This window comes from Acomys minous, assembly GCF_964271855.1.
Source record: "Acomys minous genome assembly, chromosome: 2".
In the NCBI taxonomy this organism is placed as follows: Eukaryota; Metazoa; Chordata; class Mammalia; order Rodentia; family Muridae; genus Acomys; species Acomys minous.
In genome coordinates, this window is record NC_140484.1 from 5,406,785 (window position 1) to 5,423,377 (window position 16,593).

At 49.3% G+C, this 16,593-nt stretch overlaps 2 protein-coding genes across 8 annotated transcripts in view; one reads left to right on the forward strand and one right to left on the reverse strand.

Moving 5' to 3' along the window:
- Positions 1–6,146, reverse strand: part of TCF7L2 (transcription factor 7 like 2) — a 190,785-nt gene extending 184,639 nt beyond the window's left edge. The window contains 5 exon segments of the mRNA XM_084772574.1: positions 4,710–4,853; positions 4,855–4,892; positions 4,895–4,916; positions 4,918–5,133; positions 5,386–6,146. Of these exon segments, the coding sequence (XP_084628700.1) occupies positions 4,710–4,853; positions 4,855–4,892; positions 4,895–4,916; positions 4,918–5,133; positions 5,386–5,574 (609 nt within the window). The 5' untranslated portion in view covers positions 5,575–6,146.
- LOC311592312 (uncharacterized protein) overlaps positions 5,573–16,593 on the forward strand; it is a 31,977-nt gene continuing 20,956 nt past the window's right edge. For 2 of the 7 annotated variants that reach the window (XR_014777373.1, XM_084772575.1), the window contains exons 1-2: positions 6,367–7,747; positions 10,583–10,710. Coding sequence is in view for 1 of the 7 variants with exons in the window: in XM_084772575.1 (XP_084628701.1) it covers positions 10,595–10,710 (116 nt within the window). In the remaining 6 variants the exon portion in view is untranslated. Of the gene's footprint in view, positions 5,695–6,366; positions 7,748–10,582; positions 10,711–12,160; positions 13,218–15,434; positions 15,550–16,593 lie in introns of those variants that run through there. The other 5 variants (XR_014777376.1, XR_014777374.1, XR_014777377.1 and 2 more) reach the window with 5 other exon arrangements.

A 16,593-nucleotide genomic window follows, 5' to 3' on the forward strand; every position in this document is an offset into this window, starting at 1 on the left:
CACATACACCACACACACACACACACACACACACACACACCCCTCCAAAATAAAACCCTGGAGATTCTTGGTCAGTCCTTTTCATAATGCTGAAATGTTTGGCAGAGTTATAAATGTGGTCAAAGATATCATCAAATTCTACTCCCACCAAGACTAAGGAGCTAACACCTACTTCCTTGGAAGCTTATTTATTTAGCAACTTCAAGATTGTTTTTTTAAGGGAGTAAATCATTCTCTGTCTAGTCTCCTCCCTGCCCCCAGTACAATGTCATCTACTTCCTGTGTTGGAGAAAGAATCTGCTAAATTCAGGTTGTCCCATACTTAACTGCCAATAAACCAACTTCCACATAACTTCCAGACAGCTGGGGGAAAGGTCCTCGGGAGTTTTTAGTCACGGTCCTAAACACGAGTCCACACAAAAATTTGCAGCTGTCCTTTCTCTACAGCGCATTTTAATGTGATTCGGGAGCCCCTGTAGTGCAACATCTGACCAAACCCAGAACCCTCCCCAGCGCCTTCTCCCCTGCCCACTGTGCACTGTGTGGCTGAGGAAGGCCACTCCTCAGACAGTGGCATGCACCTTTTCCTTCCGTAAGCACCTGAGCTCCTCGTCCGGTGGGAGAAGGTACTCAGATCGTGAAAAGACTTCCACCCTAATCGTAAAAAGTGCAGCCTCTAGTATAACCATTAAATGTCAGTTCTCTGGCATTTTCTCTATAGCAACCCCCCCCCTTTTTTTTTAATGGCGTACAGAGTTGCAGCCATCCTGCGCCACTAACAGAGGGAGCAGCATTCTTGATGTCACTCCGGGAAACCTTCCTGTAACTTTTCCACAGCTCGATGCCAGCAGCAACTCCCAAAGCAATCCCTCTCAGGAAAAGGAAAATCGGGTCAGAAAACTCAAGAACCAGCATGAGCAGCAGCCAGAGCCGCCTTCCCCAAAGCAGGAGCAAAGTCTCCCCAAACCGCTTCTCCTTGATGAAGACAGAATACTCAAACTGCAAAGCACTAGCATATTAAATTTATAATCATCAAAATATTACTTACTGGGTGGATGCTGAACCCAGACATTAAACCCTAACTTATAAAGATTAGCACAGGAGACTCGCTGTATTGAGATTAAAATCTAAACATGTCTACCATAAATGTTTCTGAAAGAGATGAAAACAATTAGCATTGATACTAACGAAGGCTGGGAGCACCTGTTCCTTTTCAAGGCGATAAGCATTTTATTGTTCTCCATTTAAAATGTAATGACCTGTGTAATTACAGTAATATTACATTGTTATGGAGGGGCTTGGAATGTCACACTTTGAAAAGTGTTGTCAAAACAATCAGGGGTGAAGGTGGGGGGTGGGAAGACAACAGGGAAGGTCCAACATTAACCCTTCACACTCCAGGGCCTCAATCTCTTGTGTCAGGAAGGATTATTTTGTTTGAGTAAGGTGGAAAAACATCCATTTTTCGGCATGCCAGAAAAAAAAAAAAAAAAAGAGGCTGCCGGGCTAAATAAAACCCCAATGAACAGGCTTCCTCTTGGTTTCCTTTACATGTTCCATTCCACGTTCACACATGAACTCAGGACGCTGCTTAGTTATCTGCTCAACCTAGTAGCAAACAGCTCCACTGAAAAGCAAACAACTTGTGTGGATGAAGCCGTGTGCGAGAATACCCTTAAAGTGAAATCTCACACCCATGGCAACTCCTACCACTTCGGCCCTATTTCTTGCATGCTAGAAAGTAAAAATGGAAAGAAAAGTAGATCTAGCCCTTCCTGGCGACTTTACTATCGTTACAATATTCTCTAGAACACAAAGTTTCCAGAACCCTGATCTTGGCACTTCCAGCCCTTCTAGAAGCCCGTCCATCTCCTTGACTAGACTTCTCTTTAATGTAATTTTCTATCTGAATGTACCCTCTTCATAAGCCATTTCTATTAATGTATCAAAGATTAAATTAATGTTCTGAGGAAATCTTTGTCGTTTTAAAGTAAAATCATTACTATCATGCTTTACAGGCTCTTGGGCAATTAAAAGATTGTTCTAGAGGTGATGCGTTATTCATCAAAAAGCCGAGTTAATGATAACTCCTTAACTCTTTACATTCTTAAGCCGAAAAGCAGAAACCAGGGTTCCAGAGAGTCTATTTTCAAAGGATTCAGCCAACGGCCGGCACTGGTCACAAGTAACAGAAAATACAGCAAAAAAGCATCCAGCCAGGAGGAGCGGAAGAGAATGAATGAGCTTACCCTAATTTGTCTTTACAACTCACACTCAAAACCAGACTCTATGAAGCCCTGAGAATCTCAGAGCCCGGACCGCTGGCTTGCCTGTGGGTTCCACCCCGGGCTGTATCGAATCTGGAATGGCAAGCTGGCCCCAGCGTCCAAAGGCGTCTAGAGGGACACACTCCCGCCTCTCAGCTCCCTGCCAAGGCTTCACTCAACAGCCTAAATAAATAACCGCAATTTCGGAGCACACAGACTTACCCAGGTAAGGGAAAGGAAAAGAGTGAATAGAGCCAGTGTGCACAAAAATGTCTGCTGATGTTTGACACGCAAATACTAACAGCCTACTGGGTCCAGAAATGCTTTCTCTGAGTCGATCTGATGTCACAGCACAAGGCCACCCGCTAGGTCCACAATTAAAATAACTAGACGCTGTCTATTCCTACAAAGCCCACAAAGGGGGCCTTGGGTTGGGAACCTTCCTTATCTCACCGGGAAATCATTTATTTGCCTTTAACAATTTCCCTGTTTCCTAATTACAGCACAACACAACTGTGTGGGTTTGAAGCGGTGGTGTTGCGTGGCAAGACCACCAGCGGTCACGGACGTGCAGTTTGAAAAGCGTCAAGAAAGCCAACAAGCTCAATATTCAGATGGTCTTTCGGGTGGCAAAGTGGATTTTAAAAATAAAGCGAAGAAGTGCGCTCTGAGGGGTTGGGGATGGAGGAAACTCCCAGGATTACTTTGGAATGTTGCTGGGCCCAGTTTGCTAAAACACCGGTTCTTTAAGATCCCACTAGCTACCAAGAAAAACAGCGGGCGCCGCTTCAGAGGCCGCCCAGCAGCCTCCGGAAAGCGCGGGCCCTGCTGGACGAGATGAGCCGTACCCTCTCTCTATCCCGGCTTCCACGGAAGGCACCGGTGAAGGGGAGGGGTGTGTGACTGTTTCTTTCCTAGGCATTGTTTAAAAAACAAAACAAAAACAGAAAAACAAAATTACTGGTCTAGCGTGCTCCTGCTATCCTGCTAGAGCGGGTGGCGGGGGGGGGGGGGGGGGGGGGGGAACAAGTCAAACCTGATAGTTAATATTTTAATGCTTAAAAACACTTGTAGATCTGACTGATCCAATCCCAGCACTGCTCAATAGTGGGCACATTATTTCAGATTGCCACCTTGAATGAGCAAAAAAGAAAAAACAAAACTAGTGTGTGTAAACACGAGGTGGGGACTGCGGCCAGAAGTGCAAAGTGACAACCCCGGGTAGCCGGGTACAAACGCTCCAAGTGCATCTAGAGATTCGAAATCCAGGCTTAAAGGGGGGGGGGGGGGGAGGCAGGGGGCACTGTGAGGGTAGGAGGCAGAGGCCCGGGGGGGGGGGGGGGGGCGGCGGGGAGAGATTGAGTAGGAACAAATGTCTGTGGTGGGTGTGGGAGGTGCGCCACGGGGAGCCCGGCACCCCGCGCTGCCTGGGGCCCCCAAAGCTGGGTGGCCGAGCCCAAGAAAGGGAGGCATCCCCTCTAACACCTTGAAAGCGCTCACCCTGGCTTCTGTCCCTGCCCCAGAGGCCCACAGTAAATTGGTCAGGGAAAGGAAGGCCTCAATATCCCATCCGAAGGCACCGAATTTCCCTTTACACGAAAGTCCACTCAAAACAGGCCATCCTGACTACGCACAAACCCAGAAGTCGGGCCACACGGGCCTTCCCACCACGCACAACTCTCAGCTAGCAGCGTGGGGCAGCCAAGCCCTGCCAGTTCTGCAGAGAAAAAGGGCGCCCAGGGCCCCGGGCCTGCGAGGAAACCAAGCCTGGCAAGAGTGACCTTCCCGTGGAAGAAGGGGCCAAGAGGCCCACTGGCCTGCGATCACCACTAGAAAGCTACAGAAATGACTGGCTGGAGCCAAAGCTGGACGCTTCCGCAGGACCGAGACTGCGCGCTCAGCACCGCAGCGCCAGGAGCCTACGGCACCGGGAACCCGCGCGGCCCGGCCGGGCCTCCCAGCCAGCAGTCAAAGGGTTAATCTGGGGAAAGCCCAAGACGCACAGAAGAGGGAAGGAAGAGAGGGAGAAGAAAGAGCCACACAGTCCTCTTCCCAGGGACAAGAAACAAACACCACCAGCAAGGGGGGAGGGGGAAACCAGAGCTTAAAGGGGGAAAAAAAAGGAAAGAAAGAAAAGGGAGAAAGGAAGGAAGGAAGAAAAGAAAAAAAAAAAAGAAAGAAAAATTAAAACTTCAGACTGGCACTCCACTACCCCAAAAGAGCCCTGCCTGGGAAAGAAAAGGCTCCCCGAATCGCGAGGCAAGCACAAGAAAAGCCAGAACATGGCGAAGCGCAAACAAACCCAGTCCACAAAAGGCAGAGAAAAAGTTTGGAGAGTTCGGGCCGCGAGGGGGGGAGGGGAGGGGGGAGGGGCGGGGCGGGGGAGGGGCAGGGCATGCGGGGCCGGCAGGCGGGCAGGGCGGGGAGCGCGGTGGCACTTACGGTTCGGGCGGTGGGCGAGAGCGATCCGTTGGGGAGGTAGGGGCTCGTCAGGTCGGGGATCATGATGAAGGGGTAGCCGGGATACGGTGGCCCCTTAAAGAGCCCTCCATCTTGCCTCTTGGCCGCTAACATGGCGGGGCGGCGGAGGGGACGGCGGCGGCCGCGCGGCGCGGGAGAGAGCGGGAGAAACTTTTTAGCAAGTGTCCCCCCGAGGGCCCGCGCGCGTCCCCGGGGCCGGGCCGGCGCGGAAACTCGGGTAGGGTGGGTAGGGAGTGGGGCGAGGGCACCCTCCAGGCCGACCCCGGGGAGGGGGGGAACGCGATCGCTTGGTTTTGGGGGCGCGCGGGGCGCACTCACCTTCTTCCAAACTTTCCCGGGATTTATCTCGGAAACTTTCGGAGCGAGGCGGAGGCCGTCTTTCCGCCTTCCCGGAGGGGCGAGGTGAGGAGGGCGAGGGGCGATAGCCGCGCCGAGGGGGTGCGAGGGAAGGAGGGCCGGCAGGGAAAGGGGTGCAGAAAAACACGGTTACAAGTTTTTGCAGTCGGCAGCCCCGGCAACCGTCCGCGCCGCCCGCCGCCCGCCGCCCGCCGCCCCGACCCGCCTCGCCTTCCAGCCCCAGTCTCCTAGCCCGGGAACCGACTGGAACAACCCCGCCAGCCCGAGGGGCTCTTCCTACCTCGGAATCGGAGGAGCTGTTTTGATTCGTCTCTGATTCATTGACCAGCGACGACTTGACATCGGCTAAATCCCTCTCCGCCGAGGAGTTTTCCGAGTTCTTCTCCTCCTGCTCGCCCTCGTCTTTGAAGGAGATCAGTTCGTCGTTAGCGCCTAGGTCATCTCCTCCACCGCCGTTCAGCTGCGGCATTTTTTTTTTCACCCACCAGCAGCAATTTTGGAAGAAAAATGAAGGAGGAAGAAAAGCAAAAAAGAAAAAAAAAGTTTTGCGAGCCCCCCAAAAATATTGCAAGAAAAAGACGAGTCCAAGGTTAACTTTTTTTTTCCTGCTTTGGGGTCTTTCTCTCCTGGGGAGGGGAAAAGAGGGAGGAGGGGAGGGGAAGGGGGGAGATCTGCACGCGTGAGTTTGGGTTTCTTTTTTCTCTCGTTCCCAAGGATCCGATCAATGTGCAAAAAAATAATAAATAAAAAAGGGGGGTTTAAAAAAAAAACAACAACAACAAGTCAGATATAAGAGCAAAGGGGGGGGAAGCCGAAGACACCGAAGGAGCTCGTGCCGCTCGGATTTGAGTGAGTTGAAGTTAGACTGAGCTTTTCAGTTCAAAGGCGGCGCTGATTGACAGATAGAAAAAGGGGGATCGAAATCCGGAGGAACGGAGTAGTCTGGGAGCGGAGATTATTGACAGGGCGAGAGGAACACACTCGCCTTAATGAGATGCCAGGGGGCGGGGCCTGCCCGGTGACGTGTGCATAAATAAACAGCCGGGGTGGGCGGGGCGGGGGCGGCCAACAATGATCCTTTGGGCGCCGGGAGAGGGAGCGGGGCGGGCCGGGACCGCGGGAGGCGCGCGGGGTGCGGCCTGTGCGCAGTGCGCGAGCCGGGCGCCCGGACGGTGCGGGCCTCGCTCCTGGAGGGGGCGGGTTCGGAAAGACAATGCGGACCGGGAGAGGAGGGGAAGGGGGTGGCAACCGAGTCCGGAATCTGAGCCGGGGAAGGCGGAAGGAAAGCCCACTTCGGGGGCGGGGATGGGGAGAGGCCCTGAAAAAGTGTTAGCAAGAAGTCTTGAAGACGGGGGCCTGGAGGGGAGGACTGTGCGAGGTGAGGACGGGGTGCTCAGTGGTTAATCCCTCAGTGAAGTCGGCCTCCCTGGGGCGGGATGGGGCACAGCTGGTCCCAAGGAAGGCTCGCCCCACTACTCTGAGAGAGCCTTGGGAAGCGGAGAGGTGAGCCATGCACAACCAGGGAGGCTAACCCACAGCGGCTCCCTCCCTGTTTTGTTTAATGACAGTGAATCATGTCATTAAATGTAAAGTCCCACTCATTAAATATACCAGGAAGGCGTTATGCCCAAAAAGACAAATACTTTAAGTGTGTCTGGGGTACTAAAATATCCTTAAGGGAAATGTGAAGTTTTGTGTTTTTTTTTTTAACTGACGTTGGAAGTAGGAAGTGATGTAGGATCCAAGTACTTACTAACTTTGGAGGTGAAAAGTTTGGGCGTTAACAGCTCCAGGGAAAATAAAAGTGAAAGTTCACCACGCCCTGGGGATGAGTGGGACTGTAGTTTTTCTCCAAGGGGGCCTGAGATGAAATGCCCAGAGGCCCTGACTGGCCTGGAAGCCCTTCCTTCCGGGAGGAGGTGGCCAGCCTACTGTTTGAGACAGGTATTTGTTGATTATTGGGCTCCAGCGAGGGCAAACTGATTTGCTGTGAAATGAGGAAGAAAATGATGTTAAAGGAGAAGAAAGTCTTGCTGGATTGTAGAGTCAGGAAGGCCTGTCCTTTCCAGTATCCAATGAGAAGTGGGCTGGGAAGTCCAGTGAACCCGGAAGGAAAAACATCAGAAAAGAAATAATGAATCAGTTGCAACTGGCAACGCACTATTAGGTGTGATGTTATTCTAGGGCCCACAAGGTATTAAATTTGCTCACCCTTCTGTTTAAAGAGCTCATCTGTGGTAGATTTCCAAAAGCAACCAGTTTACTGTGTAATATTTAGAGAGTTTGAGGTTTCAACAAAACTGTTCTACAAGAGAAGGCCTCAGAAAGAAGACAACTGAAAATAACGATACCGAGATTGACAAGGCCAATGAATTCCCTTGCACTGGGAGAAGAAAAAAAAAAAACACCAAGCACATTTGCACACTAAAGCAGAAGATTCAGGCAAAATAAGCTTGGGGTGCAGGAGGCCTGTGAGAATTGCCATCCCACCCCCCCTCCACCCCCCAACTTTCATATTCATCAGAAACCAGAAGTGAAGGGAGAGAGAGCCTGGAAAAGAAAAAAAGAAAGCAAAACAAATGTGTACATTTCATCGGACGCATTGCATGGGACACAAAGCAGAGGCTAATTAGTCTCAGCAGGTAGGCTAACCTTCAGACTTCATAAATAAATAAGACGGCACAGTGTCTAGGAGGGAGAGTGGAGACGAAAAGGGGAATATTTCAAGACGCCAAGTAAAAACACCAAGCAAGAGATGCAGCCCAGTCTTGCATCTGTGTACGGAGGGCTGAGGCGTCCCCTTCCGGGGTCTCTCCACTGGTTGCCTTTGGATTGTGCACCTAGGCAAATGGCCACAGCTTTACACACTTGCTAATTGCCCCCTGTACACGTCTTGTACACAAGTTGGCCCCTGTACAGTGTAGACTATGCCAAGGCCTGTTGCGGGCCGGGGAGGAAGTTCTTGTTGGCATTATGAACACTTTTATAGTAAGTCTGTTCTGTGACCAATCCTTTGTCCCTTAGGATGGTTTTGGGTTCTGTATGTATTTTAGTTTAACCCTGATCTTAATCAAGTTGAGTATTGGGGCTCCTCTGTGTCCCTTATGGGACTGACTGTATAAGAGCTTATGATATATGCTGAATTGAAATAGTTAAGTGTCCCTGCTTTTAACATACTGCGTTTTTACCGTGTGTAAATAAAATACGAAGGGCTTTCTCCAGCGGCCAGTGTCCTCATCTAGTCTGGCTTGGCCTATTTTTCTCATTCTAGGGGAACCTTTGAATCTTCCCTTAAATCTCCAACTTAATTAAACAATTAAAAGTTATTCCATGGCAGCCCATGTGCCACATTTAATGTCATCGTTTGGTGCTATAAAAAGGCTTGCGGGGAGAGCAGCAAGGACTCCATTGACCTCCAGTGTCTATTGGTGCCTATGGTGGTACCCGGATGGGCAGGGGAGGGGACAAGGGAAGGAATGCCACTGACAGGAAGCAAGATAAAAACATATATAAAGATGTCAGAGGGGCCCATCGTGAACATCTGTAGTTTATAGATTTGGCAAGAACTCTTTAAGCACCAGTTGGTTTGTGTCCGAGTGTTGAGGTACCGTCTCTTTATGCCCTGATGACTCTTAAGTGGCCTAATTCTGACCAAATGGCAAAGATGCTAAACCACAAGAGAGACACCAGACTGGGTCTACTGTTGGCTGAGCTTTGCAAGGCATGTGGACATCCTTCTCTGTGTGTGGGAGTGGGCAGGATGCACGGGGAAGAGGTCCTTTCATCTTTCAAAACCCCTTTCTGGGCGCTCCCAAGTCCCCAAGTTCCAGGCCATTCTGCAGCCTCCCTTTCTCTTTGCCCTTGCTGCTGGCTGCTTGGTCTAGCCTGTGACCTTCCTTCCACGCACTCTCTCCCAGTGGGTCCGTGTTCCAGGTCGCCTTAAGACTTAGGAGACAAGCTAGCCAGAAGTGACTCAAGTCTGCCATCTTTGCCCCCAGGAAGCAGAAGCCTGATTGATCTACAGGGTGAATGGTAGAATAGCCACGTTTGTATGTGAAGAGCCTTACATATGAAGTACATCTACATAAATAAATGCATCGTAAATAAATAGGATACCTGGGAGGGTGGGTGTGGTTTCTAACTGTGAGGGTGAAAAGATGGCTGCTGCCTATCATGTCGGCCACGCTCTAGGCCCTTGGAGGGGGCTGGTGGTGTGACCCCTGAAATGCGGGAACTGCAATAATAGATTGACCATAAGCCATGTTACCTGTGGCCTCTTTGTCCCGCATCACCTGGACTTGAGGTGTGGATATTTTCTCGTGGGCTTTTTAATATTCAAAGGAGCCCATGAGTCTATAGTTTTCTCTCACGCTCCAGTCATTACCAAAAGCTTCACAACACCCCAACAGAGATGACAAGCCATGCTAAGAGGCTGGCTTTGTGATAGTGGGAATTCAAGGGCGGTTGGCTTACACCTTCTGAAAGCAGGACCTCCATGATGGTGGTAACACTCACCTCCTCCAATCACTAGCTAAATATATTCAAGTACCCTTGACATCAGCTTATGCATGCATGAGACGTGTGTGTGTGTGCGCGCGCGCTGGCATGTGCACATGCATTTCTGTTCCTGTGGGATTTCCCTTTACAGATCCAGACTCCAAGATGGATGACTTGTCACCCACTGTGTTGGACTTATCTTGACAGGGAGTGTGCTGACTGAGGGGGAAAAAGCATCTGAAAACACAAGGAAGCTATAAAATAAGGGAATGTTTAGAAGCCAAAGTCCAGATTCCACTGAGAATTTTTTTTTTCTGTTTGCTTTTTGTCCTGTGTAGGTGATGAGCATTCATTTCGACGTTCAGGAAAGGAAAGCGCCTCCCTTAGCCAACACTGGAACAGACACCTGGGCTCAGGGGCAGCTTAGTTTGTAGAGTGCTTGCCTAGCATGCAGGGAGACCTGGGTTCAACCCGTATCACTACATCAGTCAGAAGTGACGGTGTGACTCTTGAATCCCAACATTCATGATGTGGAGAGTGGACAGTCAAAAGTTCAAGGTCATCTTGTGCTAAATAGTGAGCTTAAGATAAGTCCAAGATACATAAGACCTAACTTATAAGAGATAGACAGACAGACAGACAGACAGATAAATAGACAATGGATAGATAGACAATAGATAGATGATAGATAGATAGATAGATAGATAGATAGATAGATAGATAGATGATTAATAGATAGATAGACAGACAGACAGATAGAATGGTTTAACCAAGCCTGACAACTTGAGTTCAAACTCCGGAACCTACATGTCCGATGGAGAAAACCAATTCCTAAGAGTTGTCACCTGACTTCCACACATGCATCATGTCACAAGAGTGTCAACACAGACACAGAAACTTTAAAGCCACGCAAGGATTTTCAGCTCTGGCAGGAGCCTGTGTGGGCAGGACACAGCAGACTGATAAGCTCTCTTCTCCAGGTGAGATTCCACATGGAGAATGGGCAAGGCCCATGCCCTGCCCCGGAACCCAAGGAGCAGACTTGTGTTCCTCTCCTCTCCAAAGCACCTGACGTGATCACCTTGCTTCAGCTAAACAACCCAACCAGGTAATAAAGGGAAAATGGTACCCGTGACCCAGGGGCTAGTGTGGACACATAAGCACTTGTTAGGGGCTGTATCACCCACATTCTTACGATGATAGAGACTGCTCTAGGCATCTGTGATGAGGGCAGCTTCCAAAAGACACCAGTGCTCTATAAAGACACTCCTTTTATCGACAAGATGCCTTTTAATCCTAATAGTAATAGGGGAAGGCCAATAAATGAAACATTTACTGCATAACTTGCCTTATTTTGGGTTGGTGCATGATTCATTTCTTGCCTTCGCTAGAAGACGTTTGTGCACTAATTTGCTCCCTAGAAATCTCTCTTGCTACAGCTACACAGCCATGACGTTATATCGCCTGAAGCCAAGTCTGCATAAGAACTTTCTTAAGATATACTTACCCTAATGCCAGGCTACAGGAGCCAGGCTGCTTTTGTACCGAATTATTTGTGCTTTCCTGATATACGGGGCAGAGCCTCGCTTGCAGTCATTGCCATAGGGTAGGTCTAAATGTTTCTGAGCAGGGAGAAAAAGGCAGAGAAAAGGTGAAAAAAGTTTCATGTAAGTTGATCTCGCAAAAGTCTTCAGCATGAATAATTGCTTGTGTGCTTAACGTATGAAAATCCAAGGTTTTGTTCTCATTTTCTTTCTGTGAGTTGGGTATGCGTTTGTGTGGGTGCAGGAGTATGCACGGGAGGTGCATCCTCAGCCACCACCCACCTTGAGTTTTGAGACAGGGTCTCTCATTGGTCTCTAGCTTGCCAACCAGGCTGGCCTGGCTTTTGAGCAAGCGCTTGGATTCCCTGTGCTGTCTCTGCTTCCCCTGTCCTGGGAGAGCAAGCCCATGTCACCAAGCCCTGATTTCTATGTGGGGGCTGAGGATCCAAACTCAGGTCCTCATGCTGCATGGCTAATAATTTACAGATGAAGTCATCTCCCCATTAAAACAAAAACAAAAACAAAAACAAAAACAAGCAAGGCTTCAATTACCCCACCCTGTATCACAGAGTATTTTGCCTTCTCAGATGCAGTGGCATGTTTAAAAGTGTCTCACAAACCAAAGAACTTCCACAAAAATGTGAGCACTATAAATTGAGACAGAGCCAGTCAGCCAGCATTGAGCAATCTCATACAGTGGTTTACATGTGTTCATGGTACAGAGCAGGTGAAATTGCAGGAGACAATGCCATTGTTCCCTTGTAATTTATCTAGGTGTGGGCTGACACACCTGCCTCTAGCCAAGAGCATCATGGGATGGAAGAGGCACTGGATCCAAACAGACTTCCAGGCTCAGACTGTGAAGGTGTCAGGCTCCAACCCACTAGGAGTCCGCGCACCATTGGCCCCTGTGTGTTCAGAGGAAGGATGAAACCGTTTAGATTTCATCACTGGAGTGTGGGTGGAAAGCAACAACCTTCCCTATTGTAAATCCGATTATTTCTGTTCATTCAGGATATTTGTGGATCATGTTTTCTAAAGAAGCATTCTTCCGGCTGGGAGAGAAGGGCAAAGTGAAGTGAGTGTGGGGTCCAGAGTGACTGTGGATCTCAGTGTAGACAGCAGCCTGCAGCACAAGGTTCAGCGATGACAGAGCTTCCAGTTGACTGTCATCTGGAGCAAACTCAGCTTTTCATAGCCTGAGGGCACACTGTAAATACCCAGAGCAGGCGGAAAAAGCAGTAATCCTTACTCCTTAAAGGTTCCCAGATCTCAAAATGAGTGTTTCTAAACACACACACACACACACACACACACACACACACACACTCATAAGAGACATACATGACAAAAGATTTGGTTTCAGTTGTTTAATTTCAAAATAACTGGTAAGTGAGAGGGCTAGACAGTAGCGCCTGCCAAAGATGCATGGGTTCTATCCCCAGTCTCACCAGATGTAACAAAGAAATGGTGAGTTCCACCAAGACCTGGTCTTGGAGACCTGCACCCAAGCTTCCCAAAGGCAAGAGTGGGTGTCCTAGAAGGGGCTTGTCCTCTCACAAAGCCAACAGAGGCAGAGAACAGATATACTCACCCCACATTACGGGGAAGGAAATTGAGGTTCCAGGAGATTCGGGTGTCCTGCGGCTGGCATATGGCCAGGCCGAGCGTTGGGATTCAGGCTTCCTAACCCCTAGCCGAGCTTTGCTTTGCTGCTGAAATCATGTCAACAACAAAGGCATCCTCATTATTTTTCTCATATTGAGAGATATCTCAGTGATTAAGAGCACATGCTGCTCTTGCACAGGACCCAGTTTAGTGTCCAGCTCCACCTGATGGCTTTCCAGTCTCTGTGACTCCATTTTCCATGGATCCAATGCCCTCTTCTGGCCTCTGCAGGAGCACACACGGTACACAAACAAATGCTTTCAAAAAACACTCATACACATAAAATACATTTTAAAAAATACAAATAAATAAATAATAGGATTACATAAAGAGAGAAATCAATTCTGTTTGGTTTGGTTTTGTTTTGTTTTTTGAGACAGGGTTTCTCTGTATAGCCTTGGCTGTCCTGGCCTCACACTGTAGACCAGGCTGGCCTTGAACTCACAGAGACCCACCTGCCTCTGCCTCCCAAGTGCTGGGATTAAAGGCATGCGCCACCACCACCTGTCAAGAAATTCTTTTAAAGCAACCCAACCCGGGCTTCCCTTTGAAGTTATTAACAGTGTCTTCAAAGGCATTCAGTCCCCCGTGCACCCCCACTTATCCCTCTTCTAGCATGCCCAGAGTTCTTTCTCCAGCATATCCTTGCTTCACCCCAAAAATATTACTGTGTACCAGACACTGAAGTCTCTCTGCACTGTCAGCCTTCGAGACAGAAGGAGTCGGTGGAGGCATGGGCTGTTATCCTGTGCTTCAGCTGATGATGAACAGCATCTGAAATCTCTAGCACAGTTGCCAGTGGCAACTCCCTTCCTCTGGTGGTCATAAAGCTTACAGAGCTGGAGTGTCCACCACTGGGTGGAACGCTTACCCAGAATGCACGAGGCCCTGGCTTGAATTCCCAGCACCATGTAAGTTGGGCATGGTGTTACAGGCCTGTGATCAGCGTCATCAGAGTCATAAGGCAGTAGAAGCAGGAGCATCAGGAGTTCAGGGACAACCTCAGCTACAGGGTAAATTGGGGCCAGCCTGGGCTACATGAGACCCTGTCTCAATAAATAAATAAATAAACAAACAAACAAAACTCTTGCAGAGGTTGGAGGAGGTGGCGTTCCCCTCTGTGCAGCTCTGCTTGGGCCTCTCTTTAGCCTCCGTTTAGTTATTCTGCCTCTGCTGCACCTCCCTCAGACCATGGCAGAGATCAAGACATGCCTTTGGGACCTTCTTTGGGTCTAAGTGGTACCAGGTGGGGCAGTTAGTAAAGAAGAGGCTGGTGAAACTGGGCATGGTAGCATACACCTTTAATCCCAGGACTTGGGAGGCAGAGGCAAGTAGATTAATGTGAGTTTGAGGCCATCCTGGCCTACAAAGTGAGTCCAGGGCAGCCAAGGCTACACAGAGAAACCCTGTCAAAAGAAGAAGAAGAAGAAGAGGAGGAGGAGAAGAAGGAGGAGGCTGGTGTATCTTCCACATTCCAGACAGGGTCTGGTGTAGCCCTGGTTGCCTCAAACTTACTATGTAGCAAAGGCTAGCCCTGACCTCCTGATCCCACTTCCTCTGCCTCCCAGCTGCTGGGATGGCAGCCCTACACTACCACATTCAGCTTAGTAAACTAATTTTCTATCTGGGAGGGGATGACCAGCACTCCATCCCCACTGGTTGTGGTGGAGGGCTATAGTGGAATGGCCTGGAGATTTTTAAACATGACCCCACCACTCCTTGCTGAGAGCCAATACTCTGCAGAAGAGGCCTTGCCAGGGTAGAAACCTCGGCTTCCCCTTGTGACCTTGGGCCCGTCCATAAATCATCCGACTCCCTCCTTGTCTATAAAGTGAAGGTGCAGTGTGTACGTCTAAGCGTTATTATGACTCAGGCAATGAGCATGTAAAACTAATAGCCTTGATCACTGGCTGTGGCATTTCCTTTTCCTTCCTCACCTCTCCAGAAGGCATGGAATGCCAGGACTACCCAAGGCCTGGCTTCTCACCCGCTCCTCTCCATCCTGATAATGCAGTTTAAATGCTACACACACACACACACACACACACACACACACACACACACACACACACACCGTAACAAGGAAAATCTAGATTGCCCTGAACTGGCTACGGTCATCCAGAGATAAGGAGGCCCTTTGCTGCAGGCGCCTGATAGGATCCCTTCACAGGAGGAGCAGCCCCTCAGAGGGTGTCTCCAGCCAACCTCCCACTAGCTAAGTCCCTCCCACTCAGTTAGATCCGAGTGCAGCTTTCCAAAGTCCCCAAGGCTCAGACTAAGTTACACAGTCATTGAGTGACACTGAGGCCTTCAGCAAGCAGCAACAAGTCCCTGTTAGGAAGGCTCGCTACACTCCCACCCTGGACCCAGCTTTCAAAGGGAGGCGGCCAACGAGCATCAGAGCACTAGTTTACCTTGAGAAAGGAGGAAGTGTGGGTCTGAAGGGAAGAGGCCACTTCCAATTCCAGTGCCCAGTGGAGCCGACAGCTCCTGGCTTCTTCTGACCTTGGCTCTTCTGACATGGCTACTTTTCGGGAGAGAGCAAGGACCCCTTTGAAAAAAAAGAAGCAAGCTTTACACTGTATCCGATCTCTGTTTTTATTTAAATCTCTTGCTTTAGGTTAGTGCAGTTGTACATACCTGCGCTCAGAAGACTGAGGCAAGAGAAGAGCACATTCAAAGCCCTGGACTAAGTAGCAAGACACTGCCTCTCTCTAAAACAATAAAACAGAAACTAAAAGCCAAACCCAACATACCTAAGACTTGTGATTCCTTAAGGCAAGCTAGGGCTTTGCTTTGCTTTGGTTTTTTGAGACAGGGTGTCGTGTAGACTGGGCTGACTTCAAACTCACTCCGTATTCAAGGCTAACGGTAAACTTCTACTTCCCCTGCCTCCACTTTCCCAGTGCTAGTACCACCACACCTGCTTTTACAGGACTGTGGGGCATGAACCAGGGCTCTATGAAGTAGGTGAGCTCTGCCAACGCCACATCCTCCTCAGCCCTCTCTGTTTCTAAACAATAGCACTTATTTATGTTTTTCTTGCACTTATTTCTTCTGTGTGTGTGTGTGTGTGTGTGTGTGTGTGTGTGTGTGTGTGTTTAGTCATGCACACCATGGGACAAGTATGGGACTCAGGCTTTGCAAGCGTGCCTTTACCCACAGAGTACCTTCTTGGCTCCTTCATGTACATTTTAATGTATTATGTAATGGGTTTCAAGATGGCATTTCCATCCACATGTCACCGTCCTGAGGTCATATTCACCCCTTCATTACTTCCTTTCCCTGGCCTGTTCCTTCCCCTAAACAGCCTTCCTCTGATTTAATGTCCTGTGTGTGTGTGTGCTCACATGTGTGTGCTTTTTAAAAATCCTACACACACACACACACACACACACACACGTCTAGGCAGTGTCGGTACATACCTTTAATCCTAGTGCTTCGCCTGGTTGACAAAGTGATCTTCAGGACAGCCAGGGATATGCAGAGAAACCCTGTCTAGATCCTGCATAGAGAGAAGATGTGGCGTTTGTCTCTTGGAGCCAGCTCCTTTCACTTAGCGTGACCATATGCAGACTCAGTGTGCCCTTCCTGAAACCTGAATGCTGAACTTCCTTCTGCGGCCCCCAGGTCCCCCTTAGTGAGATGTTAGCGCACACATCTCTTGCTCAATTTTAAAAGTGGGTTGTCTTGGGACAGTGATGATCTGGCTTAGCAGGTAAAGTTTCTTGCAATCAAGCTACAGTTTTCAACCCTGGACTGGACATGGCAGAAGGAGA